The sequence below is a fragment of the Centroberyx affinis genome, unplaced genomic scaffold (assembly GCF_046629955.1).
Source record: "Centroberyx affinis isolate AG114_WGS23_722 - 3 ecotype Tasmania unplaced genomic scaffold, CSIRO-AGI_Caff_v1 ptg003351l_1, whole genome shotgun sequence".
In the NCBI taxonomy this organism is placed as follows: domain Eukaryota; kingdom Metazoa; phylum Chordata; class Actinopteri; order Beryciformes; family Berycidae; genus Centroberyx; species Centroberyx affinis.
The window spans coordinates 27,738-47,661 of NW_027281347.1; the positions used below are offsets into that span (position 1 = coordinate 27,738).

At 45.3% G+C, this 19,924-nt stretch overlaps 3 protein-coding genes across 6 annotated transcripts; 2 read left to right on the forward strand and 1 right to left on the reverse strand.

Annotated features, from left to right (window-relative positions):
* Window positions 1-9,021: 9,021 nt before the first annotated feature.
* Window positions 9,022-10,966, forward strand: scg2b (secretogranin II b). The gene has a single exon (XM_071538824.1). The coding sequence runs from the start codon at window positions 9,022-9,024 to the stop codon at window positions 10,849-10,851; it is 1,830 nt and encodes a 609-aa protein (XP_071394925.1). The 3' UTR covers window positions 10,852-10,966.
* Window positions 10,967-11,652: 686 nt separating this feature from the next.
* ap1s3b (adaptor related protein complex 1 subunit sigma 3b) lies at window positions 11,653-15,850 on the reverse strand. 3 transcript variants are annotated; one of them, XM_071538812.1, is made up of 6 exons: window positions 15,698-15,850; window positions 14,212-14,390; window positions 13,914-14,022; window positions 13,548-13,685; window positions 13,206-13,208; window positions 11,653-12,546 (listed from the first exon to the last, which is right to left on the reverse strand). In XM_071538812.1, exons 1-6 carry the CDS (start codon window positions 15,698-15,700, stop codon window positions 12,511-12,513), a joined length of 468 nt encoding a protein of 155 aa, XP_071394913.1. In that variant the 5' UTR covers window positions 15,701-15,850; the 3' UTR covers window positions 11,653-12,510. The 3 variants fall into 3 exon arrangements, with proteins under 3 accessions (XP_071394913.1, XP_071394911.1, XP_071394912.1); XM_071538810.1 differs by lacking the exon at window positions 13,206-13,208 and adding an exon at window positions 12,708-12,768 and having other exon boundaries at window positions 15,698-15,849; XM_071538811.1 differs by lacking the exon at window positions 13,206-13,208 and having other exon boundaries at window positions 15,698-15,848.
* Window positions 15,851-15,979: 129 nt separating this feature from the next.
* Window positions 15,980-19,549, forward strand: dhrs12lb (dehydrogenase/reductase (SDR family) member 12-like b). 2 transcript variants are annotated; one of them, XM_071538809.1, is made up of 10 exons: window positions 15,980-16,237; window positions 16,805-16,938; window positions 17,020-17,102; window positions 17,264-17,359; window positions 17,503-17,584; window positions 17,690-17,751; window positions 17,895-18,014; window positions 18,205-18,289; window positions 18,779-18,916; window positions 19,057-19,549. In XM_071538809.1, exons 1-10 carry the CDS (start codon window positions 16,182-16,184, stop codon window positions 19,218-19,220), a joined length of 1,020 nt encoding a protein of 339 aa, XP_071394910.1. In that variant the 5' UTR covers window positions 15,980-16,181; the 3' UTR covers window positions 19,221-19,549. The 2 variants fall into 2 exon arrangements, with proteins under 2 accessions (XP_071394910.1, XP_071394909.1); XM_071538808.1 differs by having other exon boundaries at window positions 17,895-17,999; window positions 18,199-18,289.
* The last annotated feature ends 375 nt before the right edge of the window (window positions 19,550-19,924 follow it).

The window sequence follows — 19,924 nt, forward strand, 5'->3', positions numbered from 1 at the left end:
GAGGCATAATGCTCCCTGCATTAGCCCACTGATTCTGACGCACGCACACACACACACACACACACACACCAGAGTGGCTCGACCACAAAGACAACAACGGCACCAAGCAGCACAAAACTGAAGGACATCTTCCACACTGTATGAATGTGGTTTTGTGTGTGTGTGTGTGTGTGTGTGTGTGTGTTCTTCTGTGCTTGTCACTCTTTACTCTCTACCTCTTCATTCCAACTTTTTTCTTCCTCCTCTCTCACTCTCTCTCTCCCTCTCTATTTATGACTCAGAAGTGCTCAAAAACTTTTATCTGTGTTTGTGCTGTATGCGCACGCTCCAGTGTGAGCCAATAAGCCATATTGGAGTTTACCCAAGGATGAGCTGAGCTGAACTGGAGCTGCCTCACAACCCTGGAGAGGTGGGTGTTGGCTGGCGAAACCGAGAATAATTACATCTGAGGCTGAAAGCGGCGGTATTACAGCTAGGACCGGAACTGAGATATGAAGCAGAAGGTTGCGGTGTATTGTTTGAAGGGATGGTGCTGGAATACATAAGGCATACTAAGCTACTGTAGGGTCCAGGGCTTAGGCTGGGTCTGAGCTATGGTGCTTGGATGTGGGGTGACAGCTAGGCAAGTGGAGAGGAAAAGGTGAGGTGCGCTAGACTGAAACTCAAGCACCAAAGATCCGAAGGAGGCTCTGGGTTATCTTTTCCCTGCCCTATCTTTTATACAGGCCTCTGTGTTTACAAAGCGCCCACTTAAAATGTCATTCTTGTATGTTTTTTTGTATCAAGATATTTTTACCGTCACATCATTAGAGTAACTAGTAGGGATGGGACGATATATCGAAATTCAGTATATCGCAATACAAAAATGTGACTATATGTATCCTGGGGCAGAAAAATGAATCGGTATATTAGCTCCATTTAATCCTGCTGTAGTAATCACAAATGAGACGGCTTGCCCATCACAATTTCACCAGCTCTCCATCCAAATGATATTATTTGCACTTTGTAATGACATTTTTAAATTGTTGTTTACATTCTAACAAGCCAATGCCATTGCTAGAAATATTTGGGTCTCAGAAATAAACATAATTCTGCACAGTCAGACTTTGATGTCATTGAACTTTTGTTTATTACATCGCATCGTGGCGTGAATCGTATCGTGAGATAAACACATCGTCCCATCCCTAGTAACTAGTACCTTAATTAAACAGGTGACCCTACCCCTCTGTCCAATATTAAAAGTACTTTATGTAGGAGTGCCTTTCTTCCTTTTTAGTTGACTCCGTGTTCCCCATAACGTGTGCAGCCCTGCTGATTTTGTTATTGGTGGAGCTGTACTGAGCCAAGCTGACCTTTGGCTGTGCTTGGTAACACTGCGCGGCGCCAGGCACCGGCTTGCCTTGGCTCGGCTCGGTCCGGCTGGGTCATCGTGATGCACTCGCAGCGAGGGCCAAAGTGGAGGTGGGCAGCGTGTGTGAGGTCTGGTAACGAGCCTGAGAGAGGAGAAGAACCAGGGAAAGGGGGGGGCGAGGATGGGAGGGATGGAGAGGCAGAGCTGGGGAGAGGCAGCAACTGATACGTCTGGGCGATGACTCACCGATGCTGGGTATTTATAGCATCAAAGAGGGGGGTGGGGTGGGGGGAGGGTGGCGAGTGGTGTGGGGGTGGAGGAGTGAGGGGGCAAGCGGTTTGGGATGACAGCCAGGGCAGCAGCATCACACTGCCAACAGGGAGTGGTGGAGAGAGAGAGAGAAAGAGCGAGAGACTGCAGAGATAAAGCATGGGTTGAAGGAAGGAAGGGAAGAGGAGAAAGGAGAGAGGGATGGGAGGGAGGCAGGGACAAAGCAGAGGAGGAGGAGGAGGGAAAACAGGCAACGAGAGGGAGGGGTGGAGGGGTAGGTGAATGAGACTGAACGCAATGGACAGATGAGAGGGATGAACTGTGAAGAAAAGGGAGGAGAGGCAAAAATAGAACAGGGCTCGCGAGAGAAGGAGCATATTTGAGTGTATATCTCACCACAAAAACAATTCCCCAGCATGCACTGGGTGTGGCACACTGCAGTCAATGTACAGCTCAGTGACGGCTGTGTTGTTCGCATACATGTGTGTACACTTCAGTAAATAGCAGGCCTATGGACAGATGCCACCATCCACACATACGTACTGAGATATAATGAGACATCTCCTGTGCGGTCAAGTGTCTGTGCCACCAACACCATCACACAGTCATTGGCTCACACACACACACACATGCAGAATACGCATGCACACAAACACACACTAGCCTACAGTCTCACACCGAGACGCTGGCTGTCCAGATGGAGCGATGTGGAGGAGGACAGGGAAAGGTGGCTTTAATGAACACAAAAATCACCGCAGTTGCCTAGACACTGAACATCCCAAGCAGTTTATACGTATATACATAGGACCATTCTTTACAGGCTCATCCAATCAGGGAGTGAACAGAGCAGCTTTGAAGATTTACCCAGCATCATTATAATGCGTGAATGCACTCACACCTTTTTTCTTAGACATAATGTGAAGTATTTCTCAATGGTAGGAGTGGGTTCTTTGAGATATAGGTGTACCATAAAACAGACAGATAAATAAATGAATTTGGTAATTTGTGCTAATTGGCACATGTTCAGCTTTAGGGAAATGTCATTCCCCCAACATCGTTACCTCCCTGGTGGACCTTTGTTTCTCATTACGCTTGACACTATCTTTGGCAAGATTTCTTCATCAAAAAACACATCCTGCCTCTGCCTCTGGTGACGTCAGCCAGTGCGTCACACTGCGTCCCTCACCGTAGACACTAACATATGCGCATGTGTGCTCCTATACACACGCACGCATAAAAATACACACACACACACACACACACACACACACAGAACCACACAGAAAGTATCTTGAATAGGGATGAGTCAGACATAACCAAGGTGAACACACACACACACACACATTAATATGCTCAGGAGAGAAAAGCAGGGGGTATGGAGGGGAATAAAAACAAGCGAAAAAGAGCAAAATAGAGGTTGACGGGTTACTGGGAGGAGGAGTGAGCGAGAGAGGAACTGAAGCGAAGATAACTGAACATGAGTTCTGGAACGATAGGAAAGAGTGAAGCAAGCTGGCAAAAGAAGGGGTGATGCGATGAGAGAGAGAGAGCGGGGACGAGTTCTAGGATGTTGGAGGCAAGCAAGTGGCTGAGAAGCAAAATGGTGACAACAATGTGGGGAAAAAAGAGAGGTGGATGAGAATGTAAAAGTGAACTTGGGAGAGGAACCAAATGACAAAATTGTAAGCTTTAATTTATACGAGCGCTTTGAATGAGAGGTGATGGAGGAAATGAAAAGATGAGCATTAATGGAGGAGGAATAGAGGCACAGCTGGCAAACTCAGTCTCATTAATGCAGGGAAATTCAGCCCACTCCCACAGGTCTTCTGTTGGATTCCTCTGGCATTATGTGGACATGTGCCCTTTTCAAAAAGGCTAAGTGCGTATAGGCTCGCCACCCTCTTTCCTTTCCTACGCTCCTTCAGTTTCCCTCTCTCCTCACCACATTGCCCAAGACAGCACCCTTCTCCTCTTCCTTATTTCTGCTCTCTCCTCCTCCATCCTAATGGCTCAGACAGCACATCCCGGCCCTAATCACCCCCATCTATGTTCCCCATTAAAAACCACCATCCTCCTGAAGACGAGGACCGCGCTTTGCCGCGGTAATTGGCACAAGTGGGGGGAGCGAGCCGAACGTGGGGGACAGCGGACAGAGAAAAAGGGAAAGAATGTAAGCTACCAAGAAAATGACGAGCCCGAGAAACAAAGACGTCTGGAGGGAGGGAGGGAGGAAGAGGAGGATGGCGACGGGTGGGAAGGGGGTGAAGGTGGAAATGGATGAGAGGTTGTGAGGCAGCATCACCATGGAGACGTTAGTTCAAAAGAAGGTGAGCCATGACAACGTGTGTGCTATTCTCTCCCCACCTCCTGATGATGGGTGGGAAGAGGGAGGGAGAGGCAGATGAAAACAAACAAAAGGAAGCGAGGGGAGAGCTATATCACATGTGCCCTCCCACCCTGTCACCTTTCCCTCTCTTTCAGCATGATCATCTTATCAAGCTTTTATGCGGATTGGTTTCACAGCGTAATACATTTGAATGTAACGCCATTCGAGAAGGAATCCAAAGCTGAAACGATTAAACTGAAGTGCTCACACTTTTCTAACCTTGGCTTCGTGCTTGGAGTCGTGCATCCTTGAGCTGACATGAATGTATAAATGGAAGAATCCCGAACACACACAAAGGATTAAGAAGCCTTGAGATGGAGCTTTGTGAGTCTCTGTGTGTGTGTGTGTGTCTTGTGCATGTGGCTGTGAGTGCTTGCGTGTGTAATCGCACGCATGTGAGCATACGGGTGTGTGTTTCTGTGCCGTTATGAGTTGTGAGGCGCACAAGCCTTTATTGAGCCGATTCCTTACAGCTTTGACTGACATGAAGGTAAACAGAAGCAGTGTCCCTATTCACTGCTGTGGCTGTAGACATCTAGAGGAGGAGGAGGAGAGGGAGAGATATTGGCAGAGGTTATGAAATGATCAAGGAGAAGCAATTAGAGAAAAGGATGGAGAGAGAGAGAGAGAGAGAGAGAGTAACTAAACACAGGAGTGTGAAAAAGGAAACAGAGATAGACAGTGACAGTGGCACCAAGCACATTTCATCCAATTACTATGATTTCCCTTCTCTCCTGATTTAATGCTCCAATGTGGCAACACACAGTACATATATACTGTATGCACTACATAGTGTATACAATACATACACACACACACACACACTCATCTCTATCTATCTATCATCTAACTATATCTATATATCTATATATAGCTGCAGTATAATCTAGACAGACAGTCCTGAGATCTAAATTTAAAAAAAAAAAAGCCTTTGGCCTTTATCCTCTTAAAAATGAGATGGATGGGGGGAACGAGCGGAAGTATAAGTTAGAAATCGAGCCTACGTGATGAAATTTAATTAAATGTTGATTAAATATTGACTCTGGGTAAATGTTGTAATGAAGAGATGATGCTCTGTTGCATCTGTAAAGGAAACATTGTTAGGCGAAGTAAAATATAGCAGCTTAGCAACGGCAGCAGAACACCCACCACTGCTAATGTGTCTGGTGTTTTGCATTTGTGAAGCAACTGTGTAGGTCTGAACGGAACAATGCTCACAGACAGCACATGGCGCGCCCTGGAGAGAAATCACAGATTCAGCCAGTGAATCTGCTGCCACAGGGACCTGCTGGGAATTGAGTTTAAAACCCTCTGATCCATCACAGAGAATAATCATAGTGCCCAGGGGGGCGGGGGGGGGGGGGCTGGCATAACATAAACAAAGACAGATACATAGATAGACTCACAGAAAGAAAGAAAGATAGACAGACAGCCACCACACGATATGAAATGCCTTTAAATGACAACAGAATCGACATGGAATCTAGTGCTTCTAGTCTAGTCTAGTTTCTTAGAGAAATACCTAATTCCCACTAAAATGCTAATTCCCACTGATGCATGAGGAAATCCACTGCGGAGAAGTTTGTACAAGCATTTGTTTTCAGTTTGTTATGATGCACGATCACTTACTCACTCACACTCACAATCACATCAACCATATGACAAGTTATTTTTAGTAGACGGTGTGGCAATGATATACGCAGCATTTAAGAGGCTTACCCTACGGACACACACATGAAAATAAGTGTGTGTGTGTGTGTGTGTGTGTGTGTGTGTGTGTGTATGCGTTTGTGTCAGCTGGACAAATATTCCCTTAATCTAGACATGAAAGCTCTAAAACTGCTTTCTCTCTTCTCTCTGTGTACAACATCCATTACCTTAACTTTTATCTCATTTGATTTGAACTGCACTAGTTTACTTTTAAGTCTTTTATCTTTTGTATCTCTTGTCTGTACTTTTGCACTTTTTAATTGTAAATCTTTTACCTTTACTGTATTTTTATCACCCTGTAAAGCACGTTGAATTGCCCCAGTGTATGAAATGTGCTATACAAATAAAGCTGTCTTGCCTTGCCTTGCCTCCACAGTATAAGTATGAGAGTTTCATCAATCAATGCCCCGGGCCACATGATGAGCTGAACATTTGAATTCATCTTCATGTAGCCCTCGCGCTTTTGCTCATTTTCAGTAGTCCACCCTGGGATTGATAGCAGAAAATGAGCTCATTCCGTCAAACATTAATTTCCTAATGAGGACGCAACAGAACGTAACCTTTGAATGATTGATACTGCAGCGCGTTGGCTGTCGTGACCTCCGGACTTACTGATGTCCCTCGGGGTGGAGGCTGTGTTTTTTATGAATGGAGAGATGTGATGTCAGAGGAATGATGCTGTGGGATTATACAACACATCTTTCTAACAACGCCACTCTCTCTCTCTCTCTCTGTTGCTCTCTGTGATTCACACTCTTCTCCTCTCTCCCTTTTCTGAACACACACACACACACACACACACACATACGCCCAGAGGAACTTAAACAGACAGCGGCAGCCAATGTCACCAAGCAGACGGATGTGTCTGTTAACATCAGGAGGCTCTGTGTTGCTCCTTCTCCCTGGAGAGCAGGCAGCTGACGACAAATATAAGACAAAGGCACCTCCCAACATCGTCGAGGTCTCCTCCGCATGAGATACTGTATGTCAGGCACTAATGAGGGCGGAGTGAAGAGATAAAGTGGGCACTCTATTCTGCTACTACTTGTGAAAGGATGGCGACATGGTCTAAGTAAGGGGCACGTGATGCGATTGGACGTGCAGTGAAAATGAGGGGGCAGAGCAGGGCTGAATTTGAAGAGCACTTAGATATGGGGTGTCAGAGGGCAGCGAGTGAAATAGCGGGAATAACTTTAGGGGGCATGTGGGAGCCTTGGGAAGTTGCTGGAGCATCAGTGGGGATGACATCATCTTAATCTATGGAGGATTACTAACAAAGAAAAATGAATGAATGAAAAGCATGAAAAAACATCCACGAATGAGCTAACCACAACTATTCCTGAGTATTCCAATGCAAATATTGGAAGTAAAGATTTTATTGATTCATTTTAAAGCAACAAATGACCCCAGTTTATTTTACGGAGGCCTATACCTTCCTATGGACATAAGCTTCATCTTAGATCTACATATAAAGCTCTTTTGACTGTTCCAAAGTCTAAATATGTCTAAAATGAAAAGGTGATCAAGCAACTGGGATCAGGGCAATAACCTTCCTATAAGGATAGAGATCATAATAAGCAAGGGAATCTAATAAGTTTTATGAATGGAGTGGAATCAGTAGCAATCTTGTTATAGCTGAGAGTTTGTTGATATTTCTTTATTATTCACAGCACCTTGTAACTTTGTCCACAGAGTGCTAGACATGTAGCCGTTATGATGAAGACTGTTGTTGCTGTATTTGTTTAATAAATCTCTGATCTCACACTAGTCATTGACATGGTGGCCACCGGCTGATTGATGGCGATAGACGCGTCTAAGTGCTTGATACGGCTTTGATCTCACCAGCAACTTTGTCTTCACCCAACCGTGACCTTTTCCCGGCGGGTCTCCTGTTGTGGCCCCTTTATCTTGTCGCCCCGCGGAGTGCCGGAGCTTTGGCCCCCAGCCGAGAGGGCGTTTATCACCATCTCTGTCCGCAGAGAGAGGGCTGAACTGCGACAGCAACTCCGTGGTGGTTTTAGCCTATGAGTCATCGCTGGCGGGTTTAACTCCTCGTCTGCCGCGACGACTAACTGAATCAGATAAGGTTTGGCCGTGATGGTGCAGCTGCATGTTGGTCTACACCCTGATGAATCAAAATGCGCTATTGCGAATGGGTCATTTTCAGCACACCCACGTCTAGTGTGGGACAACACACGTTTGAGTTGATTTGATCACATGGATTCATAAAAACATATGTTGTGTCAACATCTGTTCGTATTTACAGACGTTGCGTTAAAAAGGGGAAATAAATGTGTAGTTCCAGATTAAACACGTGGAACTCATTTTTTGCTGTGTTCGTGCATGGTGAATCGTTGAAATAGCCTGATGAATGAATGGGTATTCACGTAAAATATCGCTCACATTACTGGGAGATAAAGGCTGCAACCCTGAGGCCAGTGTATCTGCATCTAGACTTTAAAAGATCTCTCCAGTCAATGTAGAGAGCGGCACTGTGCAACAGACGGCATCGAGAGCTATTTATAAACACACTGGGCTCCTTAGCATGCCATATCATAAACCTAAATCATTTATATGGATTTCTTACGACGGGCTATTGCGTGTGTCCTGCGATGACGCGGAAGTCAGGTGTTGCCTCATATAACGGGGGAGCTGTCCAAGTGCTGAAAACAGAACAGAACAGTAGCGCTCCAGAGGAGATGCCATACACCTTCACTGCTGTTTGAGCTTCATTGCCAAAGGTAAGACACACATTCCCATAAGCATTTGTTGATTTGTACCTAAAATCAATATCCAGATGTATCGGATTGGAAGATAGTCTCTAGTCTCTACATTGGCTTATCGCAGATCTTGGGAATTTATGGTTGAACCTTATCAGTGTGATAAAACGCATTATCAACAAGCGGAGAGTGATAGTAATGAGGATTTTGTTACCAATTAAACTACCTAATTAAAACCGTTGGGTTTTCCAATGGAGGTTTATGTTGTGAAGAGGAAATCGGATGCTGAGGTTGCCCATAACAACGCGGGGAGTGACTCATCCAGCGATGTAGACTGTATCACTTAAAGCACGGCATCGTAGCATTCAATTTGCCAAGCGTAACTCCCTGACAGCCATACAAATCCTCTTTCAAAACAGACTCACTTAGGCTATGCTTATACCCGTGGCTATCAAGTGAGTTATTTGCCAAAATAATTGCGACAAACATATCCTCCTGGATTAGGATAATTTTGGTTTTGCAGTGCTGAAAGCTGTCACTAACATTTCATGCTTACTCTTTTAATCAACAGGTAATAGCCTATAATGCTGCATTTCCACCTCAAGTTGCCCGCCGGGGGAGCCGTGGTCCTGCTCGCCTTCCTCCTCCATGACTGCGCCGTGCAGGCTGCGTCTCTCCCCCGCCACCACAGGCTCCGAGGCGGGGAGAGTGAGGGTCCGCCGGCTGCCTACCCACCCAGCTCCGACATGATCAAAGCCCTGGAGTACATTGAAAACCTGAAGCAGCGGAACGGGGGCCGACAGGAGCCCGTGGATTACGACGAAGTGGACAAGTTCCGCGTCCTGCTCCAACTAGCCTCGCTCCAGGACGAGGGCGCCGGGGACCGCCAGTCTCCCCCCGCCGCGCAGAGACCGGACGTTTCCGCTGATCAGCTGGTGAAAGCCCTGCTCAAGTCTCTCCAGGACCAGGCCGGGAGAGACGCCAGGCCCAGTCCCGCAACGGCGCCCAGGAGCGACCGCCGCACATACAGGCACCGCACCAAAGACACCGGCAGCCCCGGCAACCCCGGCACCGCACCGGTAGACTACGGTAATTTCCCCAGACCCCACAAGAAATACCCGCTGATGTTCGAAGACGAGGAGAACAGAGACGCTTACAAACGGGCCACGGAGGATCTGGACGAGCAGTACACTCCTCAGAGCCTCGCCAATTTACGCTCCATCTTCGAAGAGCTGGGGAGGATGCCCACCACCACCGGCCAGAAGAGAGACGTCTTCGGGGACGACGAGGATGAGGACGAGGACATGTTCAGCCTCAGGAACCTGGCCTACGAGGATGTGGCCGGAGGAGAGGACTGGGTACCCGTGGAGGAGAAGGAGGAGACCGAGGAGGTGGTGAACGGGAGCCACGAAGAGATGGACAGGGCGCTGAGTGACGCAGCTGACCAGGAGGAGGTGGAGAGAGAGGAGATGCAACGCCGCGCGAGCCAGAACCAAGAGGAGGCTGACGATGACACTAAGCTGGTGGATTACTACCTTCTGAAGGTGCTGGAGATGAGCGACCAGACACAGAAGAGAGATAAGACCGGAGAGCAGAAAAAGAGACTGATCCGCCCCTCCCTTGTGGATCCTCGGACAGTGAAAGAGTTGCTGGAGCTCTCCCTAAAGCTCCACGTCCCGCCCCAGGACCTAATCGATATGGTGATCACAGAGGAGCTCAGAAAGCTACACCGCCACCCCCAAGCCGCCACTCACTACAGGACCGGCCAGACGCCCAAGATCAGATACTTCAGCCGCAGACTGCCGCTGAAGAGCAAGACCGTCCCCGAGGACATGGACAGAGAGGACTTTTTAGACATCATCGGCGTAGAGACTATCAGTAACGAGTATCCCGTGATGCAGAGACCCGTGAAGCCCGCTTCATCCCCGGACAGAGTCCCGGTGGCGTCCGCTCCAGCCGCAAACCCTGCACCGGCTCCAGCTAAAATCGCATCTCCCTCTGGTCGCAGGGAGAACTTATTTTTATCCGAGCTCAACAAGATGCCGCTGAAACGGCAGACAGACGTCGGCGACGGCGATGACGACGATGATGTGGAAGACGAGGTGACGACCTACCTGGCCGCCAAAATCCTCACAGAGTATCCCAATACGATCGCCAAGCGGGACACCCAGGCGCAGCTGAGGGGACAGTTCCCGTACGAGCTGTACGAGCAAGCCATGAAGGATTACTTAGGGCAAGTGGACACTGATAGAAGCCCGGTGGCCAAGAGGGAAACCGAGGTCGCCACAGAGGAGCGGGTAAACCCCACAGAGACGCAGGGGAAAGAGGAGATAGTGGCCAAGACCTCCGCTCCACAGACCGCGAATGAAGAGGAGGAGAAGGAGCATCGTGGGAAGCCAGTGGCTGGGATGTAGCCTGTCCCCCTGCAAGACGCACGACATAATGAATATAATGTTTATACTGTCTCAAAAATAACCAGTCTGGTGGACGTGATCTAGTTTACATTACCAATTTCTATTATATGAAATACAGCCGGCATTATCAATATCACCCTAACGAAAAAGAACTATAGCAATCCTATAATACATTTTAGAATGATACTATACCATTATCACACTCCCCATAGGAATATTATAGTGATACTGTAGGAAATTGAGAAAAATATGATAAAGTATGATAATGTCTATAAAATCACTTCCCTGTAGGAATAGCCTACTATAGGAATATTATGGGGATTTTTCGTTAGGGCAGCGTGCTGAGCTAAGAACGAGTGTTGTTGTGACTCGTGATATATTCAGGGTTCGTGGATTTAATGTTATAATTATGGAAACATTATTTACAAATCTAAAGATTAGACCGTCGCCTGCCTTCCAACCCTTTCATACTGCGAAGCTCTGTATTGTTGGCCTACCAGTTGTTGTGCTATATATGCTCATTTTTAAACCATTTTGTACATGTTCAATAATGTGTGATGAATCAGAGATAAATAAAGCATCAGCGGTATTATTTTTCTTCTTGCTGAGTTGTGTTGCCTTATTAAATCACACAATGCACTAACAAACCGCCAGGGTTTATAAGCAGAGGAAACAGCTTTGAAGAAAATCAAGAAACTGTTTTTGATATGCGGGTAAACAATGAATTCCATGAACTTGGACGGCTCAAGTCGATACAGAATGAATCATCAAATACACGACAAAGAACAAGAGTCAAAGCAGTTAAGTTATCAAAATACATATTTTAATCAGAGGCTTCAACATCACAAATTGCACGTTGTATAAAAACAGTGATATTCACACCCACACTAGCAACCGCTCCCTTTTAAGACTAATGGTCCCACCCGTGCCACGCTGTGGAATAGGTTATCTAGGCTACATAAACACAGTGAATAATTTTACATGAGCAGTTTCATTCCAAAATTAGATATCCACTATTTGAGTGAAAAACGACTTCTCTTACAAAATATTTGCTGGCATGAAAGGTAAGCCCATTATGGGTTAATATTGAAGTTATGAGTCATCTTAAGACCATCAGTTAAACAAAAAAAAAAAAAAAAGTTATGTTTTTAAGGACTGAATCATCTTGTTTTTGAAATACTGACTTATCAGTTTCAGATAGCACTTTTCTTTCCCCAAAATGAATATGTAGTGTTTTTGGAATGAAACCATTCACTTCCAATATATTAAATACAATATATGATTTAAATATAAAAATCAACACATTTATAAATCTAAAAAGCACTTCATGGTTATGATTGTCATGTCCCTGATCTTCAGTATCTAGGCCTACTTCATTGAATTTGAACAAAGGGAATCAATGTAAAAGCATCTCTCCCCCTTCCTTCACTTGAACAGGGGACTATGAACTAGTATAAAAGTTACTTTCAAATAAAGTTGGATTTGAAGTCACAAGGCTTCAGACAGAAGATGAGCAGACGTTCAACTTCCCTTTTTTTTTTTTTTGGAAAAGTTCAGTAGGATCAAAGCCGATCCTATTTCCATACTCAGAAACTTCTTTGACTCATCTACAGTACATTCTCTTCCCATCTTCCTTCCTGATGTTGCGTCCTCCTCGGGTTAGAACGCAGGTTTGCTCATATACTCTTCCATGGTCTAGAAGAAGGGGCACACAGAGCAGAAATTAAACACTCAGGTCTCCTAAAAAGTGTGCTAAGCTGCAATGAATATTCACAGTCACACATCTACACACCCCCCGTTATTCAAAGTGCAGAGAACACTACACACGGTTTACTGACACAAGCAGAGCCTCTAACCTTTCTGTCCACATTCAGGTCATCCAAACAGCTCCACCTCATACCAATCACTGTTGTCATCCTGAAGCGATAATGGTCAAAATGAATGGGAGGCTACACTGCACACACATCGAACTCTAGATCGCAGTGTTAGTCATCCCTCCTCAGAAGCACAGGGGGGAGGGCGAAGCACAACACACCCAAGTCAACTACTGAACTACTGTACCACACAGAGCCGAACACCTACAGGGAAAGCAGGAAGCATCAGCCAAAGCCTCAAACTACAACAAGTTCCAGGGAAATAAATCTGTCTCTCACTCGCAATTTAACACTGGCAGAGAGAGAGAGAGAAAGAAAGGCAGAAATAGCGAGACAGCAACACAGAAACAAATCTATAAAAAAGAAGCACCGGCTAATATGGGTCGTCCAAAGAAACCTATGAGAAAGACAAGGACACACTAGGGACTCAGCAGCACCTCTGTTAATTGGACTCATTACGACACAGACTACTTGCGACACTTGCTGGTAAGTTCACACTCAACACAAATCAAAAAGAATCAAGCCTCCATGTCGGAGCTTGATAAAGAATTCATGGTAAGTGTTAATATTTAGCACAATATAAATCTATTTAAGGCATCTGGGCCCGTCCACAATTCAAAGTTCCCCACAGCCATAATTAATACATTAAGACATAATCAACTTAATGTCTGCACTGATTCAAAACATGTCACTGTTTCTTTAATTAATTATAAGGGTGACTCCTACCACAGATGTTATGTACTCATATCACAGATGCCTAGCCCTATGTGTGTGCATGTGTGAGTGTGTGTGTGTGCATGCATGCCTGAGAGTGTGTCTCACCTCCTGCAACATGTCTGAGGCTTCGATGGAGCGATTCACAATCTGTTTGGAGGTTTCTTGGATCTCCCCTCCCATTAGAAACTCATCCAGGATAAAATAGGCCTTCTCAAAGTTAAAGATTATGTCCAGCTCACACACCTGAGGGGCGGCATGACTGGGATTAATGCCAATTAGGTTTCAAGAGAAGATATTAAAATGCTGCACAGTGCAGACATGTAGACAGATTTTGTAGTATTTTAAATTAAAAAAGCTGGTCAGTTTCATCTATACGGAACTGTACAATTGGGCAGTCCAGAAGAAATTTGCACACAACTCAATCTGCCATCAAATTTGAATGCTACAAAAAGGAGAAATATGATGAAATACATTGCCAAAGTATTTGTCCAGCAGCTCCACGTAGCGATGAAGGACCTCCAGGGCCAACAGCTCGTTCTCCTGGTCATCCAGGGCCAAGCAGAAATACAAGCTTGCATACCTGAGACGAAGGGGACAAACTAATGATTTTTAGCTAAATACCTATTGTATATATTATATTGGGATAAGTGTCAGTGGAACAGAGACCGGTGCATATGCTGCACTGCTGCCTAAGGAGCTGAGAAAGAGATACTTAAGTGAGAGTGCGGTGTTTAGACAAGTGAAACAAGCTTGCAGGGGCAGCACTCACCTCTTGTAAACAATCTTCAGGTCTCTCCAGTGGAGGAAGTTACAGGAGCGTGGTTTCCGTGCCAACACCAGGGTGGTCATGTCTCTGATGATCTTCTTCTTCTCGCGTTCCGGCGTGGGCGTGAACCACTTCTGCAGACGCAGCCTCCCCTGGCGACTGAAGAGTAGCAGGAAGTGCATCTAACGAAGCGGACACAGCACAGGGTCGGGAGGGGAGGGGGGGGCGAGAGTGATGCATGTGGGGGTGGGGGGGTGGTTTTGACGGGGTAGGGTATGTGACAAGGGTGCGGCAGTAAGTGTGTATGCACAAATACACACTCATGAACACACACACACAGAATCACAGAGCCTGATTCAGTCATTCTACTACAGGACATTATTAACTATTTCCAAAAGCACACACACACACACACACACACCAAGGGTCAAAGTTGTGTTTTGCTGTTGGCACGGTTCATTAAAATGTAACTCCACTGACCAAACACCATCACTACAAGACAAAGAAAAACGCTTGAGAGGGACACATGCAATGGTCAATGAATGATTGAGGAAAAAGGTGTTTGGGGTTTCCTTTCCCTTTCTCAAGAGAGCTGGGCAGTTGTGTTTTGCATGTTTAGAGAGTGTGTTTCCTATCTTTGTTTGGCTACATATCAAAACTGAAATTGGTGTTTAATTTTTCCCCCGGCTCATAGGAACCACACTGCCACACTGTTTCCTTTAGGTTTTCCTCTCATTGTTGATTTCAGAGAAGCTAGAATGATGAATATCTGAGCAAAACTACAAATAAGAGCTACTGTCAGTAGTTGAGCCAAGTTTGTAAATTCATTCATATTTTGAGGACTTAGTGTCTTAACAAAACGAGGGAATACAAGGTCTTCAGAGATGTAGGCCTACTCATTAGGTCGGGAAAAACTCTTCTGAATCATCTTATTTCACTGTATGTAAATTGGACATAAAATAAACAATTAATAGAATGATTAGAACATGATGACAGGCACTACTATGATTGTTTTGGTGCCATTTAAGTAAAACCATTAGGCTAGAGAAAACACTGCATATGATGACGGAGCGAGTCTTCATACTGGTATTTCTAGATATCCTGGTCAGCCTGGTAGGCAAATGAATATGAAAAGCACCAAACTGCCACTAGGGCGGGCTCCAGGGAAAGTCACGAAACCTGTTTGACTGAAGGGACCATGGGACAGGTTGAGGAAATGCACACCTTACTTCCGACTGTCGCTTAAAGTAGGATAGACACAGAAAACGCACAATACACAGCGATGCAGGTGGAATCAGGCGGCCTAAGTATAACAAGCAGGCCTTTGTTGGAAAAGTAAGTCCTGTAGTGTAGTTTAGGTTTACAAAGCTGCATACCTGTCACCGACAACAGGTGAACAGCTTTGTCACCGTCGTCAGACTTAAGGGAAGACTTACTTTATCCTTTTCGCATGCAAAAAACCCCACATAAAAACAATAAAACAACTCACCATTTTGACGCGATGCCAAGTGCTATAAACGATCACAAAATATTTCTAAAAACACGTCAACCCTCACAAAGGGTCAATTTGTCCGCCCGAACACATAGCTGTCGACCCCTCCAGTGTGCAAGTTGATAAACTAACTCCTCCCCCCTTAGAAATTAGCAGTGGAGCGGTGCGCGGCCGCGTCACCACCCCCTCGCCACTGGATTGGTTATTATAGACTTCAGACAAAAGGTGTTTGCACAATCTGACCAGCCCACCACTTCCTTTAAGGAGCTGCCACATGATGTTACAATGAAGTGATAAAGTTTGTCCCTGATCTCAGCTGACTGTGGCTGACTTGACGTGTTATTCCCATGCGGGTCGGTAGAGAGCGGTAAGTGAATGGCACATGTGATATCAATCTGCCACAGCGGTGACTGGGAAGCTGCTGACCCGCTCCCACAATGCCAGTGCGCTGTGGGGAGTTCACTGATGATGAGAAGGAGCAATGTCTCTGTACCGCAATATCATCTGGTTTCTGAAAGGAATCCAAGAATACACAAGGTCAGTCAACACTTATTTGAGTTTTGCTGCTTTGATGCTGCTTAGCTGTTAAGTCATTTTATATTACTGGAGAGGGAAACTCCAGTAATATAGTAATATAGTAAGATTTTCAGAGATCTGCTTTGTGAATTCCAGTTAGGTATAGGCGAGTGGTATAGTGAGTTTTTATTAGAGATGTTAAGATATGGGAATTATTCACTAAATCCCATTTATTGAAGTCTAGAGTTTACTGAAGAGAGTAATATCAAAGGACTGATCACTGTATGGCACTTGCAGCACCACACACACACATTCTCTCACACACACTCTCACACATACACACACACACACACATACACTCACGCCTTTTCACTACAGTTACAATGGTGCCATTGACAGCTGAAGTGCCTAGTCATTTGTAGATGGCACTCACATCAACAGCTGACTGATTTTTATTAGAGCTAAGATCTGGAGAAAGAAAAACATTAGTAAAACTTAGTCTGGGGAACTCTGTCGACATTTAATTCAAGTCTGCAGGCAGAGATGGATTAGTGGGCCTGTCTGTGTGATTTGATGTATTGCCTTCAGGAATGGATATGAGACAGCATTTAAAACCTTTGAGGCCAAGGACCTAGATGTTTCTGTGGTGGGAAGGTCCTTCATGGTCACCGGAGCCAACAGTGGCATCGGCAAAGCAACCGCCATGGCCATAGCAAAGAAAGGTACATGGAGAAGATAAAGATGAATGCACTATATTGATATGTGTATAGATAAAACACTCATGATACCTGTTTTGTTTCCAGGTGGTACGGTGCACATGGTGTGTAGGAACAAAGATAAGGCCGAGGAGGCCAGGGCAGACATTGTCAGGGAGTCTGGGAACACAGTGAGTCTGTGTGTGTGTGTGTGTGTGTGTGTGTTAGCCTTGCACATGCCTGACACTAAGGATGTGAAAGAAGAGATAAATGCCACACTTTTTGAGAGAGAGAGAGAGGGGGGGGGGGGGGGGGGTCAGGCTTGAATGATTACTTAATCTTGGTATTCTAGGAGGTATACATCCATATTCTGGACATGTCAGAGACGCGCAAGGTGTGGGAGTTTGCGGAGGCCTTCAAGAGGCAGCATCCCTCCTTGAATGTGTTGGTAGGCATCGGACATCTCCTTTACTCTTCACCACACATAAGTTAAAGTTTAACAAAATACTTTCAAATCACTCTTTGCAAACTGACACGTTTGTCATTGATGTTGGATGCAACTGCTTGATTTTTCTTTCTTTTTTGTGGCAGATAAACAATGCAGGGTGTATGGTAAATAAGAGAGAGGTGAATGCAGAGGGACTGGAGAAGAACTTTGCTACCAACACTCTGGGTGAGACTTCTTCCTCCTGCTGGTCAGCAAGCTGCATGCTGCTGCTTTGCATTTTGTGAAAGATGCTGAAGTTTTATGTATTTTTTTTTTCTTCACCCCCCTCAGGAATGTACATCCTCACCCAGACTCTTATACCACTTATACAGAGGAGCCGGGATCCAAGGGTGGTATGTACGCACACACGCACACAAACACACACACACACACACACAAGCAAACAGCTCATCTGCATCATCAGGACAGCATAATGCCACTGTTGTCCATCCTGCAGTGGCCGTTCTCTAAACACACTGCGCCTCTTTTCTCCCAGATCACTGTGTCCTCAGGAGGCATGCTGGTCCAGAAACTCTGTGTCGACAACCTCCGGTCGGAGAGGGGCTACTTTGACGGCACCATGGTCTACGCCCAGAACAAGGTAGGAGAGCACAATGTGGAGTAACAGGATTAATAAATATTTAGCTCTGGGTTTGTGTCAAAATTCTGTCTCACTTGGTTTAACAGTGAGTTGGAAAAGAAGACATGACGGTGATGCAAAATACATTTAAAGTACTGAGAAAGACAGAGCTTAGAGCTATATTTTTAAGATGAGGTGATAATGTGTTGTTTCCTACCAGAGACAGCAGGTGGTGCTGACAGAGCAGTGGGCCAAAGCCAATCCTGTCATTCACTTCTCTGTCATGCATCCAGGCTGGGCTGATACACCAGGTACTGTCTCTTTCTCTCTTTCTCATTCTCTCTCCCTGTTACACACATACACACACACACCAGAGTTAAAATAGTTCTGGGATTTGCATTAGTTGCATGTATTACTTTTTAGCTTCAGTTAGAGGTTAGGAATAGGTTCATGTTTAGTATTTTGATAGCCAGGGTTATATTAATGTATATAGTTTGCATTATTGTATGCATTATTGGAGATTTTCTCTTGGATGATTAAAGTTTATTCATGTTTTTAAATTGTGCCTTATTAATTACTGGAGGATCCACTCTTAATGCACACTCCACTTTCAGTTTGGCTTTGACTGAAAAACTGAAGATAATTCCTGATGATTCTTACTTAATCTGTTAGTACTGGAAGCATAGTTTTCGTCAGTTCCATTTCAGTTCAACACATAGAAACAACAGTAGCTCAGTTTTACTTAGTATTAATATCCTTAACACACACACTGACCTCGACTGCTTCCTTCCCACTTGCAGCTGTTTCTACGTCGATGCCTCAGTTCCACCAGATGATGGGGGAGCGGCTGCGCAGTGCAGAGCAAGGGGCCGACACTGTGGTGTGGTTGGCTCTGTCTAGGGTCGCCGCCAGGACGCCTAGCGGACAGTTCTTTCAAGGTGAGCTGTATGAAATCAGATGACGATAGATGACACTCCTTCCATTTCCGTTCATGTAGGCCAGTTCCAACCTCCTCAGATTTACCACAAAATTGCCATAATCTTGTGTTAATTGTTCTATCAACACATCTGTATTCCAGACCGTAAGCCTGTCCCAGCCCACCTGCCTCTGGCTTGGACCCACAGCTCTACTGGAGAGATTCAAAACTTCATGGCCCAGCTGGAGAGCCTGGCCAAAGCCGCCCAGTCTCAACCTGATACACAGCTTAGTGGAGCGCTGGCCCCCCCCAGAGCCCAGGTGTAGCCTCAGCACTGTTTTCTCAAGTCTAACACGTTAAGCCTTGCATCTCATTGACCTATCCAAAGACTAATAATGACCAGATTAATGAGTGGAAAACGCCAAAGACATTACTAGGTCATAAATGTTGTGTAATCGTTCTGATTAATGTACCTCTAATTCAGGCAGGCAGCTCTTTCTGGGCAGTGTATAGCTCCAAGTCACCTGACATGATCTGAGAGCGGTAGTAGTACCTCATGCCAACACCCGTGTTTACTGCGTTCTTGCACTGAAAATTTCATGAACTATTGATTCAATAACTGAATGATTCATTTGGAGTGAACTGAATATCTAATGGCAGTTATCAAGTGTGCCCATCTCTATTTGTATTGGATAAAAAAAACTGATAAAACAGGGTTCTGTGTTGTCTGTTGAATGTGACTCATGGCTCACACAGGGAAAGTGTTTGTATTAAGAGAGGTGTTTGCGTGGGAGACGGTGCTGACGCACTCTTACACCTAAGATGGAGATGCTGCTCCCCTTGGTGCCCGCTGAAAATAAGAGCAATTAAGTGAATGAGTTCCATGTACGTACAGCACAGGCAATCTGCTATATAGCAATTACACAGCTGTAAGAAGATACCCGAGATATGCATCACATGGTAATCAGAATGGAACATAAATAAATGGCCTTTGTCAAATGGATATAATGTGAAAATCATGCATAAAAAC